General features: G+C 39.7%; 1 protein-coding gene across 3 annotated transcripts in view; it reads left to right on the top strand.

Annotated features, from left to right (window-relative positions):
- Window positions 1-3894: 3894 nt before the first annotated feature.
- Window positions 3895-24969, top strand: part of POC1B (POC1 centriolar protein B) — a 38118-nt gene continuing 17043 nt past the window's right edge. Inside the window, exons 1-10 of one of the 3 annotated variants that reach the window (XM_073000292.2) lie at window positions 3895-4169; window positions 5668-5752; window positions 7259-7430; window positions 8289-8468; window positions 10357-10464; window positions 11938-12053; window positions 17193-17326; window positions 17995-18063; window positions 18409-18561; window positions 21471-21563. In XM_073000292.2, the coding sequence (XP_072856393.2) occupies window positions 4155-4169; window positions 5668-5752; window positions 7259-7430; window positions 8289-8468; window positions 10357-10464; window positions 11938-12053; window positions 17193-17326; window positions 17995-18063; window positions 18409-18561; window positions 21471-21563 (1125 nt within the window). In that variant the 5' untranslated portion in view covers window positions 3895-4154. The other 2 variants (XM_020777475.3, XM_073000294.2) reach the window with 2 other exon arrangements.

The raw sequence follows: 24969 nt of genomic DNA, 5'->3' as shown, positions 1-24969 counted from the left end.
AATTAGTTACAGAAATAAAAGTATTTCTGTCCAAAAAGAGAGAGCCTTATTTACTTAGTTTATTACATTTGTTTGAAGGTCTCCCTCTGATATGTTCTTATTTTGCTTGCACAAAATTAAGACTTCCATATTTTTAATTTGCAAAAATATGCCAACTAATCTCCAAACTTTCATTTCCTTCCTGGCCAAAGGAACCCCAAACCCTAATGTTCTTCCATGACTTAAAAATTTCTGAAAAATGTATATCTCTGCCCTTGAATTCTAATCACCAAGATAATTGCCAGTTCTAAAGCCTTAAAGTCAAAACTGAATTCCAGTTATCCTATTTCCCCGAAAATAATATCTAACCTGAAAATAAGCCCTAGTAGGATTTTTCAGGATGCTCATAATATAAGCCCTACCCCAAAAATAAGCCCTAGTTAAGTGAAACCCCGCCCTCCACTATTGTGCAGGAACCAGAAGACGACATGACTGTATAGTGGTGCCTCGCATCGTGATCACTTTGTATAGCGATGAAATCGCTTTGCGATGGACTTTTTGCCATCGCAAGAGTGATCACTTTGCAATGGCCCCTATGGGGAAATTTCGCTTTGTGATGATCGCAGGGAAGCGATCATTGCAAAGCCCCCATTTTCGGCCAGCTGATTGGCGGTTCCAAAATGGCCACCGGGTAAACAAAATGGCCGCCCGCTGTTTTGCCTCGCTTTAGAGGCACTGAAAATGGCCACCGCAATGGAGGATTTTCGCATAAGGTTAGTTTTTAAGCCCATAGGAATGTGTTAAACATGTTTTAATGTGTTTCTATGGGCTTTTTAAAATCACTTAGCGATGAAATTGCTTAGCAGCGATTTTTGCCGCACCGATTAACATCTCTAAGCGAGGCACCACTGTATTTGAATAAATGTAAATTGTACATGAAAAAAATAAAATCCCCTGAAAATAAGCCGTAATGCATTTTTGGAGCAAAAATTAATATAAGACCCTGTCTTATTTTTGAGGGGAAAGGGTAATTTTGAAACTATGCAGATCATCAGTGTGTGACCCCTTGAAAATTTACTGCAACAATACTTTAATCTCTCAATATTTTGCTGCTCATCCAGAAGTGAATGTTCCCAACAAAATAACTTTGCAAAGAAATGTAGAAAGACTGTGTTATTGCCAGTTTCAGTCCCACTTCAAATAGCTACTATGTTTGCCTTGTGTATGTTTGATCTTTGAATAGAAGCATCATGGTAACTTGCTTTTCATGGCTTTTGGCTTTAATATTTGCAACAAACTTATATGTATAGCATCATCACTGTACAGAGTATTTTATTCAGAAAAGACATGACAGGTCCCTGTTCTCAAAAAACTGACATAAGAAAACTAGAAAAAAGAGAGAAATGGAAGCATGAGTAGTCAGAGAAAGTTGCAAAAAGATGCAGGAAGTTACTTTATTCATAACTTAGTAAGATGTAAGTAGGTGTGCCTGTATCAGAAAATGCTTCACAGGGCTTGCTGGCATGAAGAGGAAATTGTGAGTCTCCATGTCCTAAAACACAAGGCTGGCAGTCTTCTGCCAGTGATGATGCTATCTGCATTTTGGAGTTTTAACTATTGATCTCATGTCTATAATACTTTATGGCTATGCTCTTTGCACAGACCATTTTTTCACTCCCTAATCTGATGAACAATTGGAAACTCTTGTGAAATTTCAGTTGGTCCTAATAAAGGTCCTGCCATCTTTATGGATTTTTGATTGTTTTGTTTCCATGGTCCAAGACAGGTCTTTGCTTTTTTAGTATGGGGTAGCTGAAATGATGTTCAATATTGTAACAAAGTATTTAAATCAGTGTAATGAAAACTGGAAGTTACTTCATTCTTCCCTGTTTTCACTCCATATTTCATATTCAGGGGTGCAATCTGGAAATCAGTATATGAACATTCTTAGTGGATTGGGATGTGAATTTTTTAATTCTTAAGGAGAATCAGTACATTTGAAAGCTTTTTACATGTGGAAAGGTTATATGCCAAAGCCTGAGATCACTCTATACAGTACTGTCTTTGCTCCCAACAAAGTAGGTGGAGTGGTCTAGCCCCATCGGAAGTTTTCCTGTAAAATGCTAACTGGAGGGGAACAATATGGGGGAAAAACAATGCATATTCCCTATTCTCCTGTAGAAGGATCAATGACATGTTTGGTATAAATAAAGCTTAATAGCAGTAGTAGTTTTGGCATGTTTCATAATCTTAGATATATAATCTGTGAAATATTGAGCAGCTTATTGAACTAACTACACATTAAGAAAACAGTTGTAATGTTCCAGCTTTGCAAGTGAATTTGTACTTACAGTGGGATGGGAGAAGCTATTATTGAAAAAAGGCCTTGTAATATATTGACTTCTGTTGTCCAACAACTTATACCTTTGTGTGTACAAATGTGATTTTTTTGCTAAACTGCTTAGCCTTTTGTCTCCCTAAATACATGTGTATGGAATACAGCCTTTTCTTACATGCTTTGCTAAAATTACATTTGCCCCTCTTCTAACTATGTATATCTGGTTCCTACATTCTTATTTCCTACAAATCAAAAGCAAGCTTTTAAAATAGGAGTGTGCATTTTTGTGTACTCTGCACAAGTCTTTATTACAGCATGCCCAATAACAGAGAAAACTGTAATCTTTTATTTTCATTTTCCTGCCACAGCTCCTTATTCTGTGGTACAGACAAGTCTAGAGAAGGGAATTCCAGTAAAGAGGTAATTTTAGATTCTAGTCTTGATTGTCTTATCTCAAGCCTCCCAGATGATAATGTGAATTATTTTAAAAAGAAGCAAGATAGTCATGCTCCCACTGAAGGACAGTCTTGCATCTTTAGAATTTATGTAAGGCCCTTGTTCCAGCTCTTGGAAAAAATATTGTACAGCTGGAAGAGGTGCAGAAAGGGGCAACTAAAATGATCAGTGGACTGAATCAGTTCTCCATGGAGGAAAAATCAGAGTTTGGGGCTGTTAGCCTGGAACCTGAATGGTGGGAGAGCCAGAACAAATAAAATGATTATTTTATTTTATTTTTTACACAGGGCATGCGAAACTCACTCCCACAAGGTGTGATGAATGGTGATACTTTAAATGGAGACTGGAAACATTTATGGAGATTAAGTCTATCAATGGCTATAAGTAACAATAGTTGTTTATTATACAGGCATAACTTGGTTTACGAAATTAATGCATCCTCTGGGATGTTACATAATGCAGAAATTTCATAAACCGATACACGGATTGAGCTAGGAACGGGGGCGGCGCTAGAAACTTCCAGGCGCAATGAGTCCTGGGGAAACCCTTTCGTACAGCGGGGAAAAAAGGAAAGGAAAAAAACAACAACAAACAAACCGGGGCATTATTTTCTATGGATTTTGGTTCATAAACCAAAAATTACAAAAACCGAGGCTTTTGTAAATCAAGGTAAATTGGATCTTAGGAAAATTGCTATATAGATGCCAGCTCCCAGAATAGCCCCCGCCACCATGGCTGTAGTTCTGTGGCAGTCCAGCAATAAGTCTTCCAAACTCTGGTAAAAGCATATCACTTATAAACTAAATTACTAACACTGTGTTACCTTTCCGTGATAACTCCACATCATCCGCCATGCCTCTCTCTGCCTATCTGAAGGTCTGAATTTGGCATTTAATGCCCCAGAGAGAGGGAGAGGTGGGGAGGTCAATATTAGTCTTCTGAAAAAAGAAAAAGCCGAGGTTCCCTATCTTGCGAAAGCTCCGCCCCCTTTTTGCGCGGCTCTTTCCCAAACCTGGGCCAAAGCAGACGCGACGCCCGCCGTCGCTAGGCAACTGCACCAGCTTCCGGCTCGAGGGCGAGCGAGTGAATCGAAAGCCTATGTCACGGATGCCCCCCCCCCCCCCCAAGAGCTTGGCGGTGAGAAGGCGATGGGGCGCCCTCTGCCTCTCGGTCTTCTCCGACATGAGCGTCGCCTCTTTTTGAGAGGCGGCTACAGGGCCTGCCGTCATTCGATGGACGGTGGCGTGTGTTCTTGCGTACCAAGCGCGAAAGGCCAGCTTAGGACTCGACTGGTCTGGTCTGGGGCGCGGGCATTTTGACCGGGCCGTGGAAGCCGCCGGGAGTGAACACCGCGAACCCGCTTTCGTTGCCGGGCATCTCGATGGCGTCGGCTCTGGTAGGAGGCAGGGCGAGACCGTCACGGCGGGGGAGGCCCGGCAGTATTCTCGTTATGGTCGTCACGGACCATGTGGTGCATAGATGCGAGCAAGCTTTGGGGTTCACCAAATCGTTTCCTCTGAAACAGTCTTCTTGAACATGCTGTGTGCTTCCTAGCAGCCTTGAAGTGGAATATGTACCGGAAGGGTTCACCCGGTGAAGCTGGGCTGGATACCCCCAGATCCCAGTTTATATCCTTCCGTCACTATTGTTTGTGGCAACAGCGTTGAGCCCCGGCGTTTTTTTTTTCCCCCTGCCCCTTCCCCATTTATTTACTTTCAGCATTTCAGTAGTCGCTTTCAGGTGAACCTAGCAAGTGAGTTGCATGACATTGTCAGAGAAACTTGTCAACTGGGCATTTTGGCTGCTCTTCATGGCATCGTTTACTGTGCAATTCTGTGCTTGCCTACTCAGAAGTAATGTCCTGTAATATCCTCAGCAAAATGACTGTAGGTCTGTAGCCTTTAGCATGTCAATTTTGAAATAAAGAGGTAGTCCACTCAGCTTCTCTTCATGTGGCTGTTTTTTGTCTGCCCATGTTCCACTTTTTATATCATAAAACTTGTTCATCAAAACAAGTCATTCACCTATTGTTTGTGGTCTTGACAAATGATTCAGGTCTGTACCGGGAAGGCTTTTTACACGGAGGAGATGAAAAGGACTGATTGTATGACTATAGTCTTTCACTATTTCGAGTCACTGGTGGCTAGTTTTTTTTTTCCCCAACAGTCAAATTCTATGTATGAAAACATGCTGCTCTAATCCTCACTACTACAAATGCAGTTTCCCCTCCTTTTGGTTCCTTGAGGTGGTCTTGCTTCCAAAGCATTGAACTGGGAAGTGGACAGAAGCATAGCACTGGTAAGGCAGGTAGGAGTAGAGACCTCACAAGTTATCTGACCTTCTAGGTGTATCTATACATAACACTTGTGATACTTTTGCCACATGTTGGATAGCCCAGGATATAAATGTATACACTCTACTTTAAGTCCTTGAGGTGCTTTACAGTATATTTAAAATATACAAACACTTACAGTACTCAGAAAAAAATAAAAGCACCAGTTTTATCCCAGTTCTAAGCTGTTTCACCTGTCAGTCTGCTGAAAACTCTGGACATATCTCTGCATAAACCTTCCTAGCTTTGAAATGGTTGTCAGAGCAGCCAGTTGTATGATTCTCAAAGGACTGAGCTTCTAAACAAAGGCTTAGACCTGCTATCGTAAGAGAGAATCTACATCAAAGTAGCTTCATATCAAGCTGTAACTCTGGTAGATAAAAAGTTGTGAGGCCCCTCATAGATTAATAATTTTCACATCAAACTATAGCAAAGGAGCTTGTGAGACCTTAGACTTTGAAAGGTTTATTATTTGTCAATTGCAGGAATCTACTGTATTAGAACATGTGAGTGTTTAAGATAAAATGTAGAAACAATGATCAAGCTTCTTCTTTTCTACTAGGAGGATCCTATATTGATCCGTTATTTTAAAGGCCACAAAAATGCAGTCTCCTGTGTAGCCTTCAATCCAACCACTAAAGCACTTGGTAAGTCTGTTAACAGGATTTGTATGATGTGTTATTTGTATTGTTGTAGGAAACACACATCCATCAACCAGCTCTCCTCTACAAATGGCCCTAATGATATGTTTGATGTTTCAACTCTTTGAACTTGGAAATTATTTTTGGTAAAAGCGAAATATGTTTTCCAAATAGATATGTTTCCCAATGAGGACACGTTTTTATTTCTTACTCCCAAGTAAATGTATACAGAGTTCCTACCTTTTTTTTCTTTTTTCTTTTAACTTTATTGATTTCAATGTTCTGCAGACCATCTACATTGGTGTTTCAGTGCAATTCCACGAGACTAAACATTCAAGACTCTTAATACTTTTAAAATATTAATCTGAGCCACTGTGATTGGGTTCAGAGTTCTCTTTGGGCAACTCCTCATTTTCGGCAGGAAATAAAACTGGAGACATCTTAATAATCTTTAAACTGTCACTTTTATTATCACCAACCTCCTCCAGCACATTACTCATAGGGTCAAAGACTCTCAACTCTGGCAACAGGCCATAACTAGATGAACCAAAACTTTCCCCATATTCCTACAGACTCAATGGAGGGTTTGCCTACGCCATTCCCTGTACATCGGTTTTCGGGGAAGAGTACTTCTCAGGGGGCAAATCATCCCACAACATGAGTTCCTCACCCAACCTCGCTGGTCTGTCATAGAAACGGTTGTGGGCTATCTCAGTCTCTCTTTGCAGCTCTGACTCACGCGGTGCCATGATCATGGTCCATTCTTGGGTCAGGAACTGGGCCGGCTTGTCTCCCTTCAGCTTTAGCTCTGGTAACAATCCTCCCAACTTCAGATTGGGAAAATCCCTCAGCAGTCCTTGAGTCTTTACATATTCAACCTCCCTCTTCCATTCCTCCTTCCTCTTTCTCTCATACTCCTCTAGCACTGAACCGAACCAACGCACCCCTTCCTCACTAATATCCTCCTCCCACACTCACTTCTTGCTCCGCCTTCTTTCCTCTTGCGTCCTCTTCTACTAAACGAATCTCCACCTTTCCCGCCTTCTTCAATTCAGCTTCCCCCGCCTCCTCTGTAACTATCTCTTCCTCACTCCCCTTATCCTCTCCTCCTTCTATAGCCTCTATCACCATAGGTGGCTCACTCTCGCACACTCCTTCACAGCCACCTTAAGTGTTCCATTTCCATGACAGAGTCATTGTTAGATACAGAAAACATGTGAACGGTAGTAGTAATCCTATCTGTGTGCCATTTTGGATTCTTTGTTCAAACACAAAGTAGGTAACCTAGTGACTTATATTGTTGAATGCCTATGAAATTATTGCCCTGGATCTTGAAATGATGGCAGTTCTGAACTGAGTCTATATCTTCACTCTTCTGTTGTGTTTGGTAGTGAAAGTGACTGAAATATTTGATATTCATATTGAAATTAAAAGTGCTCTGTCTTAACAAGAACTATGGATTTAATATTACTATTGCCTTTTTTTACATCTTTATAATTATTTTTTTGCCAGCTACATCTTCTTTGGACCGGTTTCTCATGATATGGAATTTGAGATCAAACTCCAAAGCTTTTAGATTTGTGGGTCACTTAGAAGGTGTAACTTGTGTACAGTTTTCACCAGATGGACACTTGCTTGCAAGTGCTTCTCAAGATAGAACAGCTAGATTATGGATTCCTTGTATGTAAGTATGGTTGAAAAATAAAGGTATTTAATTGGTTGATTTTTTTTTCAAGCTGTGCCAGTGTTAAAAGTATCTTAAATTTAGGACACGTCTCCTCCAGTAAAAGAGTTGTTAATGAAAATAATTCTTACCTCTGATCTTTTGCAGAATTTATCTGAACTGAACAGACATAGCAAACTACATGTCATTGATTGATTGATTGATTGATTGATTGGTTCATTCATTTATTCTCTATGCTGCCTTTTTCCCAATTACGGGACCAAAGGTGGCCCAAAAATTATTAAAAACCAAGCTAATTAAAAACACAATAAATTATTAATTAAAAAACAAATTAAACATATATTAGTATTAAAATACTGGAATTCTCAATGGAAGACATTTCTATGTAAATACGGAATAAAGTGGTTTGTAAACCACATTTGAAAAGTAATCTGAAGAGGCGACATGGGAAGATGAAGTGGAAAAAGACGGGGCGAACAGCTCTCCAGATCTCTACCTGTGCCTGGACAAAGTTTACAATGTGATCAGCAAGCTTTCCAGCTATGCACAACCTTCAGATAGGATGTTCCATTAAAAACAAGAGGAGTAGAGGATGCTGACTTCCAGAAGTGGCATGGAGTTAAACCGTAGCAGACACTTGCTTGAGGAAGTTTGTGCAAACTATTCAAAATAAGTACTGTATGCTTAATGTAAAAGATCTCAGGTTTTGCACAGATGTCCACTGTGATAGAGGAGCTGTCAAGGCTTTCCCTTTGCCAGTACAAACTACATGTAAACGAGTTGAGGACAGGGGGGTTAACTGCTATTTTCTCTTGATTAAATTCAGCATTGTAGATGGGCGTCTTTTTTAACTTACAGATATGGAGAATCTGTGTCTTTGAAAGGCCATATTGCACCAGTTTGCAGTGTAAACTTCTCACAGGACAGCCAGTTTCTAGCTACTGCATCCAATGACAAAACCGTAAAAGTGTGGAGCATTCACAGCCAACGCCTTTTGTTTACCTTATCCCAGCACACACACTGGGTGCGCTGTGCCAAGTGAGTACTTATATGCCTTATCTTCTTTATTTTCAAAAGCAGTGATTTCTCTTAACCTCTTACCTAGTGAATACTTTTCTCTCATAAGACATAGACTTGTTAGGTCTGAACAGATGGTACATGGTACAGCAACCTGGCTGAAACCAAGGGGGATCTATGCCTAGTCAGAGCATGAATGGGAGACTGAGTCCTTAGTTTTACCATGGAAAGTAGAATGTGAACATTAAATGTCTAAATGTTGTTAAATGTATAAAACTGCCTGAAAAATGCCATGGATATTCATCAGTGGCAGGTGTCTAAACCTGTTTAGATATATATGAACAGGAATGTGAATTGTACAGCCCACAGGATGAGGTGTGCTCACTACACTGTGTTGTAGCGTAATCATCATCATAGGTATTTTTTTTTAAAAAAATTAGAAATGAAGTTACAGTCACTTCTGTTTTCATAGGGCTAGTGCAGCTCTTACAAGATCCTATGGTTGGAAAAATGGTTCCCAGGCACCCAGAGTTTGTCAGTCACTAATATAAAGAAGAGAAAATAATGCAATATAAGTTTTAAGAGCATTCCAGTATCGTGTTAAACGATATTTGCCGTGTTTCCTTGAAAATAAGACAGGGCCTTATATTAATTTTTGTTCCAAAAAACGCATTAGGGCTTATTTTCAGGGGATGTTTTATTTTTTCCGTGTACAACAGTCTACAGGGCTTGAAAAATTTTAGAATGTCTCACCAGTCAAAAATTTCATCAGTCAGCATGACCGGACTATAGCCTTGCAATTTATGTTAACAAATTTCAACTAGGCACTTGTTCACTTTTATTTCTACGTAACAATGCATACAAACCCAAAATAAATTGTATTACGTACAAGGGAATCACTGACTTATACTGTCAGACTTGGGTTGCTTTATTACTTGCGTGCCTGTCGGGTCATGAAGCTTATATTTTGAATGCATTTCTTTTGAATGTCTCCAGCAAAAATAAAACTGAAAGCAAAAGCTCCGGCCTCTTAAGGAGCCACGGTTCCCTCCCACCCCAGGATGTGTCCTCGTTTGGTTTAATTGGGAGCAGGGAATCTCCATATTCTCCAGCATGGGACTACTCTACATTCTCCTGCAGAGCTATATCTCTATGTGCTGCTCAAACTCTCTTCTCGCAAGAAGAGGGCAGTTTTCCTTTTGCAGTGGGAGAGGGAGGGGAGGACTGCAGGATTAGAGAGAGAGAGAGGCTCCTTGAGCAGAATTTTTCACTCATCACAGACAAGTGGACAAGTGCATTTTTCAAACCCTGACAATCTGCATTTATTCAAATACAGCAGACCTGGGCAAAGTGCGGCCCGAGGGCCACATACAGCCTGCGAGCCACTCCTGTTCAGCCCGCGGACAGTTTTGAACATCAAAACCATTTACTGTATAACTTTTTGTCTAAAGTTGATCAGTTGCTTATCTTTAACATATTGCAAGAAACCTCTTTAGTATTTATGAAGATTAACAAGTTTAAAGTAAAAAGAATCATAACATCACTGTTTCATTTTATTTTTAAGTCAAGTTGGTTCGGCCCCTGAACACAGTTCAGATTTTTCATGTGCCCCCCCTATAGAAATTAATTGCCCATCCCTGAAATACAGTCATGTCATCTGGTTGCTGCGCAGTGGTGGAGGGCAGGGTTTCACTTTACTGGGGCTTATACTGTATTTGGGATAGGGCTTATATTACGAGCATCCTGAAAAATCATACTAGGGCTTATTTTAGGGGAAACAGGGTAGTAAGACATAAATGAGCCTATGATTCCCTAGCATTTCCTTGCTTTCCTCTCCCTCTTTCTTTGCAGTCGTTACTTGTGAAAATGTGGATCTTTTTTCTTTCTTTACCTAAAACATTTTTTGTAGATACTCACCAGATGGAAGATTAATAGTATCTTGCAGTGAAGATAAAACTGTGAAAGTCTGGGATGTTAGAAACAAGACATGCATTGACAGTATAATAGACTATGACGGGTAAGGAGTATTCACATGGGATAAAATGAGAATATTTTAGCTATTATTTTAACCAGCAGACGATCATAAAAGGAAGAAAACGTCTGATTGATTACGGAGATGTCTTATAGCTGACTGCATAGAAGCTGAGTCACTGATTCTTTTCCTTCTTGATTATGAGACTTATCCTGTCTTTGTATTTACTTCAATCAGTACCATTTTTGACAGGAGACACCCCAGGAGGCCTTTCTTTCTATTATCATCCTTCTATTACTTCCTCTTGCCATGGTTGCTTCATGCACCCTAAAAGTAGCATCCAACTTACCTTGAGATGCCCCTCTCTTCGCATTGTTTTTAGGGTTGTGAACAGAAAGAGGAAAGATTACTGGCCCCAAGACCATCAAGCTCCCTGCCTGCCCTCAAAGTGCCACCTTGAGGCCAGCTAAAGCCAGATCATAATAGTAGAAGAAAAAGTGTTCACTATTTCCCAGTCCTTATCTAAGCAAGAAGGATGGCTGTTAAATCCATTTGTTGAGCAGTATCAAGACTAGAGGCTAAAAATTCATGTTTGTGAATGTCAACCAAACATCCTTACAGTCAGGGGCAGCTTCATGGACAAAGCAGGGATGGAGTGGGCAGATACTCTCCTACTCTGTTCACAAGCTGCCTAGGTTTTGCACAATGGCTCAACAGACAGCAGAGTATCAGATGTAGCATTCTCTATAGCATAAATTCCACCACAGAATCTCTTCGCCTTTTGCATAATGGTGTGTGGCACAGTTTTCTTTGGCATGTGAGCTTGACGGGAATAAACAGATTGCCGTACACCATGGAAGAGAAATTGGAAGCATCCTGTTCATCACTGGTGGTCCTGAGGGGGCCTCTCTCCTGAGGTGCATAAAACAGGTGTGAGATAGATACTGTTCCTATGGGAGAGCAACCTGTGGAGAGTAAAGAGCATAAAGATGACCTGTAAGAAGCACTTGGAGAGTGTAGTCTCTGGACTTGGCCGCATACTGGGAATTTGTGAGGAACTGAAAGAGAAGGCAGAGTCCTGCCACTTGAGTGTTCATGTCTCAGACTCCGCTCCCTGTTGACGGAAGAGGGACACCACCATGGTTGGTGTGTTTGTGCCTTGAGTGGTAGGTCTCTGCTTGTTTCCTAACAGCCACCTTACTCAAAACAGTTGCTCACTGGCAGCGACAGACCTTGCAAGAGAGATACGGACGCTGCCGCAGTTTCAGGTGCTCACTGTGTCATCATGGCTGTCCTAGCAAAAGAGCGTCACCCAGAAAACAATTTGGTTTTGGTGCAACAGACTAATCCACGCACCCACTAGCAACTGCTATCTTGCAGGAAATGTTTTGAGGATGCAATGAGATTATATTATGGAAAAGAAGTCATATTAAGAAAAGCAAGACAAATGAACTAAGATGACAAGATGGCATTGTTCCTAAATGGTGACGGATCACTGTTTTTAATTTAAACTCATAGATTTGCAAATTATGTGGACTTCAGTCCTGATGGTACTTGTATAGCTTGTGCAGGTTCTGATCACACCGTGAAGATCTGGGATATAAGAATTAACAAATTATTGCAACAACACCAAGGTAAACGTTTGTTCAGTTATCTCTGCCTTGTAACCTCTTCAGTCTAATATAGGTTGTAATGGCTGAGAGTGTAATCCTTGATCTGAAATCCTCCAATTACAACTTTATTTTTTTTCGCAGACACAGTGGCAGCCTTATGCAAGCCATTATTTTCTTAATCTTGACTTTGACTTCCCTATCTTGATTAAGGGCATTATAAACAAGCATGAATCATAGATGTGAACTAATTATGATGAAGATAATGCAAATCAGGAATTGGTACCTTTGAAACTGTTATATGAATGCTAACTTAAAAATTCTATTTTAAAATACTTTAGCGGTTGATCTGTCACGTTTAGTAATAGAAGTTCATATAAATTATATTGCCATCCTTAAGGATTGTTGCCTTATCTTTGTTTATGTTTCTGCTTCACCATCTGAGTGATAATATAAGCTATTTAATTGGTAGGAAAAACTATCCTTCAGCCAACATGTTAAATCTTCTTCACTAAACATGAGTTCAGCCTTCAGACTGGTCTATCGATCATTTCAGTAATGTTATGCAACTGGTTTAGAGAGGTCAAAATGCAGATGTGTTTCTTTTTTGAGAGCCATATTTATGAACATTCCTGACTTTAAGTTTTTGACATAAAGAAATTCTTTTGATATTGTGCTGGCTTAAGGTTTGCTTCATTTCTCACGTTCTGTATTTTATACTATATCCCACTACTACTTCCCATTCAGAAGTCTCTTCTCACCACCCCCTTCACACAATGAAATACTGAATTGCTTCATTCAAAAGCAGTTTGAATGACATCAGGAGAAACCAGAAGTAAATAAAACATCCTTTATCAGCGGTTCCTCTGTTTTTCAGAAAATAACGCAAGCCTGTTCAGATGTCATGTCCATGGAATTCATGGATAGTGACCATGGGATTGTGATGGGAATCCTCATGCTCTAATTCGGCATGCTGGTCACAGAAAGAAAGCCCTGTGTATGTGAATTGCATTCACACAATAAATGGAATGCATACATGTTTTTTTGCTCCCCACTTGTTCCCTGGATCTATTTGAATACAGCTTTGATTCATGAAGGCTTATGCCATAATTTAGTTATTAAAGTATCAGAGGATTTTTAATGTTATCTGGAAAACATATAGGGTTAAATACAATTGCTCACTAGATTAGACCCGCAAAGTCAATGGGATTTATGTCAGTGTTAGTATAATAGACCTCAGCTATTGCAGTGGTTCTTAACCTTGGGTTACTCAGGTGTTTTTGGACTGCAACTCCCAGAAGCCATCACCACCAGCTGTGCTGGCTGGAGTTTCTGGGAGTTGCAGTTCAAAAACACTAGAGTAACCCAAGGTTAAAAACCACTAAGCTGTTGGATTTAGCCCATAATTATTAAATACGACATAAACTTAACTTTTGAGGTTGAATAAAATCTCATCACAGACTGAGGTGTTAGTCTGAATACTAAACTGATTTTTGTTTTTAAAAGTTCCTTTTTGGCTAATTTGTCTGAAATTTCAGTCATGACAGAGATTCAACTATACTGTAATTAGGGTGCACTTCATTAAAACTGATAATGTTGCTATTGTAAGCCACAAGATGGCAGCAAAATAATTTAGCTCAGTGGTTCTTAACCTTGGGTTACTCAGGTATTTTTGAACTGCAACTCCCAGAAACCCCAGCAAGCACAGCTGGTGGTGAAGGCTTCTGGGAGTTGCAGTCCAAAAACACCTGAGTAACCCAAGGTTAAGAACCACTGCTTTAGCTCTATATCACAAGGACATTTTATTTGTTCTTAGCAAAGATAGCTGAGCTTTGCCTAGAAAGGAAAAATGGAGTCACCTTCATAATATAATGTTTCTATACTCTGTTTACTGTCTGACTGTTACTGGGATCCAAACTTCAGCATCTCCATTTTTGGTATCCAAAGACTGCATATCCTCAGCAAGTGCTTTCCCTCTATTGGGATAAGAATCATTTCTGTCAGAAACTGAAAATGTTCCTTCTTTGCTGTTAATGCATTGGCCAGAATTCTACTGGTGTTCACATGATGTTTGAATAATATACCTGAGTTAATGGACAAGGTGATGGCTAGCACCATGGTGATGGCCACCCTTAGAGAGGCCTGGAAAACTACCACCAGGAACCGAGCCTTCTTGGTGGTGGCTACACCATATGGAATGTGTTACCTGCAGATATATCCCCAGCTCCTTCCCTTCTGACCTTTAGCAAATGGATAAAAACTATATTGTTTGAAGAGGCCTTCAGAAACATCGTACCCCTTTGACATCCTCAGGAACCCATGAATTAGATATTAATTTTTATTGGCCCTCTAGGCTTATCTAATTCTGGGTTATTAATATTTTGTCTACATCTCATTATGTCCTTGTGGGCTGAGGTGGGTCAGTCTTTTTAACTGCTATTAGTTGCTCAGAGTAGCACTTAGGCACTGTATGTATGTATGTATGTATGTATGTATGTATGTATGTATGTATGTATGTATGTATGTATGTATGTATGTATGTATGTATGTATGAATCAATCAGTCAATCAATCAATCAATCAATCAATCACCATGCCTGATTACATAGATATATAGATAGCTATATACAGAGATAGATGGCACAATCCAGATACACTCCTAGCACTTCCTGCAGTTATCTGTGGCAAGTTATGCAGACCTTATACAAAGACTGCAAGGATTCCAGCCAGCATGCAGTGTTATGTTCTATCTTTTGGTGAAAGGAGAATCACCAAGAAGATGTAATTTTCATATTCCTCAATTATTGCTACTGATTTCCCCTTTTCGTCTCAGGCTTTATATCTTCATCTGCAGTGATGTCATCACATTCTCACTTCCATGTTTTAAAATATTATTTGATTATGTACAGTGGTGCCTCGCATTACGACGTTAATTTGTTCCAGTGAAATTGCTGTAGAACAAAAACGTAAAGCAAAAATAAAAAAGCCATTGAAATGCATTAAAACCTGGTTAATGCGTTCCAGTCGGCTAAGAACTCACCGTCCAGCAAAGATCCTCCATAGGGTCAGCCATTTTCGGGTGCCTATGCAGCGAAAAATGGCTCCTAAACACAGCAGGGAGCCATTTTGAGCACCCGGCGGCCGTTTTGAAAACCTGACGATCAGCTGCTTTGATCGTCAGGAAGCAAAATTCGGTTCCCGAAACAGGGAACCGATCATCGTGCAGCGAAATTCCCCCATTCAAAACATTTTGCGATCGCTTTTGTGATCGCAAAAACCTCATTGTAATGTGGATTCGTCATTAAACGGAGCGCCCGTCTTGCGAGGCACCACTGTATTTCAGTCAGTAGAAAAATGCAGTTGTTTGTTAATACCATTATGTATGTATTTCTGCATACTTATTGTGGAACTTGGGGGATGAACATACAGAGTAGATCCCAGGATTCCTAAGCAATGTTTAGTTAACAGTGTCTGACACTACACTGTCTGAAATCAAGTTGTGTAAAGTTACAGCATGTAGGAATGATGACATCATCAGTCACAGTCATATTTAGAGAGTTAAAAGTTTCTGATTCCGGTTCCCTTGGGAAACCCATTCTGGAGAAACCTTTGGGAGCTGATGGACTCAGAAGAAAGTCTCTGGGTTGCAAAAATTGTTGTTGCTGGCCCCCAAAGGCTTTCTAAGGAATCTTGAGGTGAGGGAATTGAAAACTTTTAACTCCCCAGAAATGGCTGTGGCTGCGGATATCATCAGGCCTATGTAGTTTAACGTTATGCATCTGGCTTTCAGTTACTGAATTTGTAATTTTCCAAAGCAGAAACTGTCTGATGTCCTGGCTTATTATTTCTAGGCACTACTGTATGTAGGAGATGTTGTTCTAGTCATAAACCATTAGGTTAATAAAAAGATGTAATGTTGGAGAACCCAGAAGGCAGTTTATTTGAACTTGCGGCAGTGGGCACATAGACAGAACTGCAAATAAAAATAAAGCCAGAACTACTGCTGCAGTAGAAAAAGATAGGCAGTTGAAAGGAGCTGAAGTGGCAATTTAGGGACAAAACAATGGTGGGAGTTCAAAATAAATAAATAAATAATCTTGGAACTGCAGAGTTGGAAGGGACCTTATGGACAATCAAGTCTAGCCTCTGTCAAAGTCTAGCCAGTGGGGAATTGAAGTCCCAACCTCTGGCTTTGCAGTCAGTTTACTAAACTGCTGAGCTATCCAGAAGTTCAATAGTTGGAGAATCATTCAGGATGTAGGCATCCTTCAGTCTTAGGAGACTATGGTAACATGCTCTGAATAGAGGTCTTGGAACAATGTCTAGTGTGGCTGAGGAGGCCAATTTGAGAGTGACAATCCTTTCCATACTAAAGACAAATACAATCTGTCCCCTGTCCAGATCCCTGATTTTGTTGGTTTCCAGACTGCTTTACCTCGGCCTGCTGAACAAGTGTCTCTTCAAATTGGGAGAGGCCATGCTGCACTGCCTGTCTCCAGGCTGAACGCTCAGATGTCAAGGTTTGCCATCTGCTGAGGTCCATTCCTAAGGCCTTCAGACCCCGCTTGCAGATGTCCTTGTATCGCAGCTGTGGTCTCCCTCTAGGGCACTTTCCCTGTACTAATTCTCCATACAGGAGATCTTTTGGAATTTGCCCATCAGCCATTCTCATGACATGCCCAAGCCCACGTAGTCGCTGTTTCAGAAATCTATATATGCTCAAAATTCCAGCTTGTTCTAGGACTACTCTATTTGGAACTTTGTCCTGCCAGGTGATACCAAAAATGTATCGGAGACAACGCATATGCAACATGTTCAGCTTCTTCTCCTGCCGTGCAGAAAGGGTCCAGGACTCACTGCAGTACAGGATTGTATTCAGGACACAGAATAGACCTGCATCATGGTATATGCCATCAGCTTATTTAGCCATATTCTCTTTGTGAGTCTAGAAAATAATTCGGGATATAGTTATAAACTAAAACAAAAGTATGACGTGTTTTTAATTGGCTTTTAGCTATAATTCTATGCAGATTCATCTGAGAGTAATCCCCACTGAAATAAGTGAAACACTTCTGAAAACACTATTTAGGATTGTGCTATTAATCCATGAAGACTTTGACTCCAGAGTTTCCGTCAGTATCTGAACTATTTTTAATTTAATTAGTTCACAGAGCTGGTGTTAATTGCACATCTTTCCATCCTTCTGGTAACTATCTCATCACTGCCTCTGATGATGGTACCCTTAAGATTATGGATCTTTTAGGAGGAAGACTTCTATATACACTTCATGGGCATGAGGTAACATGTTCTTAACTTTTTTTAAAGGGATACTCTGCATAGGAAAATACAAATTTACCATAACACAGAGAGTGTAATGTGAGTATATGCATAAGTTGTTCTATGAGTATACCTACTGAGCAATTGCAGTAGTCATAAAGCATCCTAGTTGGTGTATTTGCAGCATTAATAAACATTTCCATCATTACTCCACCTATTACGATAAAACCAACAATTCCTTCTACAATTAAGAGAAGTAGACTAAACTGAAGTGAGATGATTTCCTACAAAAGAGATACTAGTAGGTAAAATGATCCTGTATGTGTAACAGTTTTGTATATAAAGTGTGTATAAGGGGGTGTGATTTGATATGAACATATTTATCTCACTCCCACATCTCTGTGGGAGTATTACTAAGTGAGGGTATTATTAGAGTTAGAGAACTCTGGAGGAAAGAAAGTTGAATGAATGTGACAAGTTCTGTATTTTTGCTTAATGGGAGACAAAAAATGAACTAAATTGTTAATCCTAACTAATGAACCACTGAATGAATGGGATGTGTTAAATCTATACTTACAAAGTCTCATTAATTTACGAATCCATTCTAGTTGGGACTGACAGTTAGATTGAGCCCTATGTGAGAGCTACTGAATGATTTATTAACCGTCTGTTTTATCATTTTCAACTAGGGGCCAGTCCTCTCTGTAGCCTTTTCAAAAGGTGGGGAAACATTTGCCTCTGGTGGTTCAGATGCACAGGTTTGTCAGCAACATTGAATTCTTAACATAAAACCACAATATTTATTAAGTGCTATAAACAAAGAAGGCTCTCCTGTGTTTGTTAAAAGTTCTTCAAAGATCTTGTTTAAATGTATTGTTATTTGAGCCTCTTTCTTTTCCATTCTCTCTCTCTTCTTTTGTTTGCCCTTAAGTTTGAGAGTTGTTGCCTGGAAAGCCTTTGTAGTCAAATGATTTAGGATGCCTTCTTGTTTTAAAAAACACAGGGCAATTGATGGAGTCTCTCATTGCCAGATAAAGGGACTATTTTTTTAAAAAGTGAGTTAAACATTAGTAAACATTCATGGCTTATATGACTTTTTGCAGGTACTGTTGTGGAAAACAAATTTTGATGCATTAGAATATAAAAAACTTCTTAAAGAACACATGCGAAGAATACATACGGATGAGCCTCCTCACCTTCTTGATATTTACCCTCGATCACCCCATCGGCATAATGCAAAATCACAGTCTGTTGAGGTAAATAATTATGGCTTCTCATATTTAACTAGCTTCAGATTAAAGAAGGGTCTACAGATGGGACCAAAAAAAAAAGCACTGCAGCATGGAGAACTCTTGTGCAGCATTCAAAACACAGCTGAAAAATCTTCTAATTTTGGTTTACATTGTTAACCTGTGGTAAATGTGTTTCTACAGGGAAATAGCTCTTTCAAAGTGTGAGTCAGTCATAAGAATGAAATAATCCTCAGAAGAATTGGCAGGCAGGCAGGGTGAAGCCCAAAGCATTTGGGAAACACAAAGACAAGGAATACTATCTCATACAGTTAGCAATTCTTCTCAACAACACTGAATACTGGTGGATAACCATTTAATCTGTTCATTTTTAAAATGTATTTTCAACGCGGCACACAGACTATTTTTACATGCTGCTGTGTGAAGGACAGTTTGAAAGATAATTGATAGTCCACGGCAAAGTTCCCATTAGGCTGTGTGTGCATGACTCCACTTCCCTCCACGCAGCTGTCTTTCTCCTGTGTGTGAGGTTCCTGTTGCGATGGAACCCAGCGTGTGGGAGTCACACATGCAGGGGTGGAGTCGCGAGAGAGGCGGGGCTCCACCCAGCAGGGCTGAAAATTAGAGGGCAATTTGTTAAGGCAGTTTATATCACGTTAAGGTTGCCCCATTATTCAGTATATTATACTGTGTTCATTCATTATAGCTATTCATGCTTTTTTCATATTCACTTTAATTGAATCTTATTTTTCCCCCAGCAGATATTCTAATGTGCACTAGAGGGCACTACAATTTAAGCTTTTAAATTTACAGTAGAAACTAGCCAAATGTCAAATCAGATTTTCAGGTTGACTACAGTTTTAAGTGTTAGAAGTGACCTGTCTCACTATACTTTCTGTCTTGTCTGCACAATAATTGTGATTGACTTGGATAAGAAATAGTTTTGCAGGAAAAACTAATGACCATCCTAGAAAGTAAATATTATAGTTTTGTTAAATTGTTTTAATAATGCTCAAATGGAAGTGGGATGGAAAGCTTTGGCTCAGGAGTTGTTAAACGGGTATACAGCTTGAAAGCTTCAGCTGGAGTACAATGCCAGTGCAGTGCCCATTCCTGACAGGACAGTAGGAACACATTACCTTTATTGGCATTATCTACTTCAGTGCATTAGCTACTTTGATCCCACTTCTGCCTCAAATCGCATCAATTACATTGGCCAAAATCCTGTAGCGTATGTCAGTGGTTCTTAACCTTTGTTACTTGGATGCTTTTGAACTGCAACTCCCAGAAACCTCAGTCAGGACAGCTGGTGGTGAAGGCTTCTGGGAGTTGCAGTCCAAAACTCCTGAGTAAGACAAGGTTAAGAACCAGTGGCGTATGTTATGCCCATGTAAGGGCATAACTGGCACAGAGAGGTTTTTGTTGTTGTTGTGCTATGTCAAGTCAGAACTAGCCTATAGTGACCTTAATAGGGTTTTTGAGGTAAGTGAAGCATTTAAAGAGTGATTTTACAGTTCTGGTTCTAGTTTCCAGTAAGTGTTCATGGCACAGCCAGGGAATTGAACCCAGATTTCCTGAGTCCTAGTCCTTTAATTTATCTACTACAGCACACTGGATGTGCCAGCAAGACATTGTCGGTAATTAAAGAGTTTCTGCTTTGAATCTCTCACAATCAGTTTTGTTGCAGGAACTCTTTAATTATTGGCAATTTCCTGTCAATAACATCATCCAGAAAGAGGAGATTGCTAGTAAATAAGAAGTTCCTCCTTCAATCCTGGGGCTTCTCTGACTTGTGCACAATGAAATTGATTGTGAGCAAGTCATGTGAGCCCTGAAATTGAGGGAAGAACTCTCTGATTACCGGCAATATCTGCCTGCTGGTGACATGATCACTATGTGGGATTGAATCTAGGTTATAAGCAGTGCTTTGGCTGCAGTACTGCCACAAAGCTCTTAGGATAGGCAAAGTGCAATTCTCCCATTGTTGGTGGGTTGTAACCATCAGTGTTCCTCAGCATGGCTATGCTAGTGAGGTCTTGTGGGAGTTGTCATCTTAATAATATCTGAAGTTCCATGCTTTACCCATTCCTCCTTTATCTGTTGAGATGTCTTTGTCCCATCCACAAAAGGAGATAAAATAGTTACAAGTTCGAGTTTGGCTTTCTAAGCGCTTGCCCCCTTGTTAAATAATTCATTCCTTAAAGACGTCCTGATATTCAAACTTTTATTCCACTAAGGTTTTTAAAGGTTTTAATGGAGCAGAGGGATGTTTTAACACCATGATGTTGATGGTGACTGATCTGCTTCCCTTTAGATTTAGCTGAGGAGGTAGCCTGACTTTTAAAGTTAATAATTTAGAGATACTTCAGAGAGATTTGTTTCTGCTCTAGATGTGGCATTAAGTCTCCCATTCTTCCATGAGCTTCACTGAACATCACTTGGCCTACTTTTTCTGGCATTTCTTAAGATGGGCTCGTCCCAGTTGATTTGCATGTCTGTAAATTATCCCTAAATGTCGACCAGTCTAGGACCAAAATAATTTTTTTCCAGTTCATCATTGCCACCGCCAGAATTCCTAGATTTTGCACTCACTCTTGTTATGAGACCACTGCTACTACTATTCAGCATTTGTGTATAAGGCTTTAACATTTTAAAACAGAGTACTGTAAAACATGACTTTTAAATAATAGTTGCCCATGTATCTTGAGAAGAAACCCAATTTTCTTCTCAAGACAAATGGGCAAAGCTAGGGAGCAAATATGTGTATCGGTTCTACCAAATGACTACTAATGTATCTTCCTGGAAGTGTTTATTTACTAATTAGCTAAGAGGATGATTGTCTTACTCCAGGTATTCTTTGAAAGTTCAGTGCTTGTGTCCTTTTCTAATAACAACCTCAACCTGATTTTCAACAGATAAATCCCAGCTATGATGTAACAGACATGCAAACATTTGATCCACCTGTTGTAGACATTAGCTCCGTGGCTTCTGTTTCTTCAATATCTTCAGTAAGTTTTTCAGGAAAATGTTAAACTATATGTAAGATGTATATTAGCAATGTTTGCTTTATTCAGGATACAGTAATTAAAAATTCTGTATGAAACTTGGATTTTATGGACAAGCATACTTGCACAACTTTTTTCTCTGACAGCTTATTTCTGTAACTTCATCAAAATTAGAGAAGAAGTCCTGTGTTCATAAGTACATGGTACATTAATCCAGAAGGCTGTACCTGTATTTTTTTAATTCAGTGGTTTTCTTCATCTGCTTTCATGACACATATTTTACTTTTGAGTACTGTATTATTTTGTTGTTGTTTCAACTTATATACCATGCTTGAGCACTCTCTGGGTAGTTTACAACACAATTGCGTAAGGAACACTTTTACCCCCAGTGAACTGTGTACTCATTTTACTGAGCTTGGAAGGATGGAAGGCTGAGTCAGCCTTGAGCAGGCTACCTGAATCTGTTGGGATTGAATTCAGGTTGTGGGCAGAGACTTGATTGCAATATTGCAGTTTAACCACTGTGCCACAGATGTCGCCTAAGTAGCTTTCAGATTTTTTTTTTTAAAAAAATTTCGATTCTAGAATCATTGTGTCTGAGATTGTTTATTTATTTAAACTGTTCATTTCTTTTCTGTCCACCAGGGCTCTAACGTAATGTACAACAAACAAATTAAAATGACTAAAAACAGATTAAAATGTTAACATGAGTCTCCTTAGGCAAAAGATCAACATACAAAATGAAATAAATTTAAAAAAATTAAAACAAGTTAAATATATTTCATCAAAGCAAATTTCAAAGATTCTCTGGAAGTCCATTTTAAAAGCAGTCTTACGGATTAAAATCCTTTTAGAACAATATAGATCCACTTGGTCACTGGGAGTAAGCAAGAATGGAGTCAGCCTTACTTTCCTTGAGAAGTTGCATAACTGATATGTTGCTTCAGAAAAAGCGCTGTCTCCTGTGTCAATACATGAAGTATCAGTTTTCAGACTGTTCATGTAATCAAGTCATATGGGCAATGTTTAGCCCTATTCAGCTATTTCATTTTTCTCGCCAACTTTAGAGAGTAGCAGTCCCCTCTGTTCCCTTTTATTAACACTTCTACATTCGATTAACTGTGACTCTAAAGAGAAGGTCCCGCTCATGTGCAGTTTTGAAAACTACAGTTCTTGCTCATGTAAACAAACAGCAGTCTCTCCTATTCAGGCTCACCATCACTCAAGTGAACAAAGCATCAATGGAGGAGCAAAGTATGTTCAGGAAACTGAATTCTGTAATGCTTGAATAGAACTTTTAGCTACATATACACCCTCTCCGCTTTCTGGATGATGCAGAAATACTTCAGTCCCTCATTATGGAGCACAAGCTCTTTTGAATAAGAGCTGTATAAACCATCAGCTTCAAGATTCTCCTAGTCACCAAGATTCCTCAACTTTTTACATTGAAAATAATTCTAAGATACAACTTTTGCCTTTCCCATGTTGCAAATAATCATCAAAATTCCTGCACCTCATATAGGGTTAATAGATTTTATGTGCTTCCTTACTTCAGCAAATTTTCTTCTAAGGCATCAGAATTATAAATTACTCATGAGCGTGTGCATATGCCATCTTCTTCATTAATCTGCCCTTACAGCAGCTACTAATTCAATAATTGTGGAAAGTACTGCTCTAGCTAATTATTTGTACTTTCCAATGCAGTCCAATACAAAGAGGAGTGTTTGGAGTTCTGCATTGGAGAAACCAAACAGCCACTAAACAGGAGAATGGCCCAGTACATGAGGGACAATGGCTCAGGACCACAATCAGTAGTGTTCTTTCATTTGAAGGACAAAGGACACTCATTTGATGACCAAGATGTACTCATTTTGGATAGAGAAGATAGGTGGTTTGAGAGAAGGGAAGCCATACATGTGCATATAAAAAATTCCTTATTCAACAGGGGTGGAGGCCTTAGATACAATCTATCTCCTATTTATCATGCTGCCCTTTCATCAGTCCCCAGAAAGATTAGGACCACACACACACTAGAAAGACAACTGTCAAAAACTGTTAACAACCCATGATAGTAGGTGGAGAAAGACTGCAGAAGTGGGATTATCCCTCACCCCCAGTCCTTTGTCCTTCTCAGAGCCTATTCAGACCAGGGGAAAGTGAAATGAACATGGAGGATATATCAGGGATCTCCTACAAACTCTACTCAGACTGAAGAATCTACTTGGATGAGTAGTGAAATGTTTCAACCTAAGAAGAAAGAAGTCCAGTTGCCATGACTCAACTTCAAGATTCCTTTCTAATGTTTGTGCTTCTCAAGATCAGAGCCTGCACACACTGATAGCTAAAATATTGGGATATTATTAACCCTCTTCCATTGCCCAGTTTACTACTTGTATGTAGCTGTAGCAGTAATCACAAAATGGGCCCCAGCCTTGCCATATGGGCTGTAAAAATAGTTGTGTGATCCAGAAAGCAGGAAAAAAGAAAGTAAGTAATTGGTCTTGAGCAGGCAACTCATTTTGATCCCCCTTCTACTAAAACTAGCTTATATGCCAATTCTCTTGTTCTTATCTCTCCCTTCTATTAACTACTCTGCACAGTTAAAAATGAAACAACCCTCTTTTCTGAGGTTTTTATTATTCTTGAGTTCGTAGCCTGTGAAAGTGTTATCCTCCGAAGTAAAGGCTTTAGCTATTGTTGTCCTAGTTCAATGAACTTTAAGAAGGAATTGCTCTACTTTCCCAGGTGAGATTCCAGAATTGTTCTGTATACTTCCAAGGAGAAAGAATGTTTTCTTGACAAAATGTGTCACTTTGAAAAGACAACTAATAGGTTCGTATGTGTTAGCTGTAACTTGTCCTCCTATCCCTCTGTGTGTGTGTGTTTAGTCGTTTAGTCGTCTCCGACTCTTCGTGACCCCATGGACCAGAGCACGCCAGGCCCTCCTATCTTCTATTGCCTCCCGGAGTTGTGTCAAATTCATGTTGGTAGCTTCGCAGACACTGTCCAGCCATCTCATCCTCGGTCGTCCCCTTCTCCTCTTGCCATCACACTTTCCCAACATCAGGGTCTTTTCCAGGGAGTCTTTTCTCATTAGATGGCCAAAGTACTGGAGCCTCAGCTTCAGGATCTGTCCTTCCAGTGAGCATTCAGGGTTGATTTCCTTTAGAACTGATAGGTTTGTTCTCCTTGCAGTCCAGGGGATTCTCAAGAGCCTCCTCCAGCACCACAATTCAAAGGCATCAATTCTTCGGCGGTCTGCTTTCTTTATGGTCCAGCTCTCACTTCCATACATCACGACAGGAAAAACCATAGCTTTGACTATTCGGACTTTTGTTGGCAAGGTGATGTCTCTGCTTTTCAAGATGCTGTCAAGATTTGTCATCGCTTTCCTCCCAAGAAGAAGGCG

The sequence above is a fragment of the Pogona vitticeps genome, chromosome 5, assembly GCF_051106095.1.
Source record: "Pogona vitticeps strain Pit_001003342236 chromosome 5, PviZW2.1, whole genome shotgun sequence".
In the NCBI taxonomy this organism is placed as follows: Eukaryota; Metazoa; Chordata; class Lepidosauria; order Squamata; family Agamidae; genus Pogona; species Pogona vitticeps.
The sequence above is the reverse complement of the archived record's forward strand: the minus strand, read 5'-3'. Positions and strand labels throughout refer to the sequence as shown.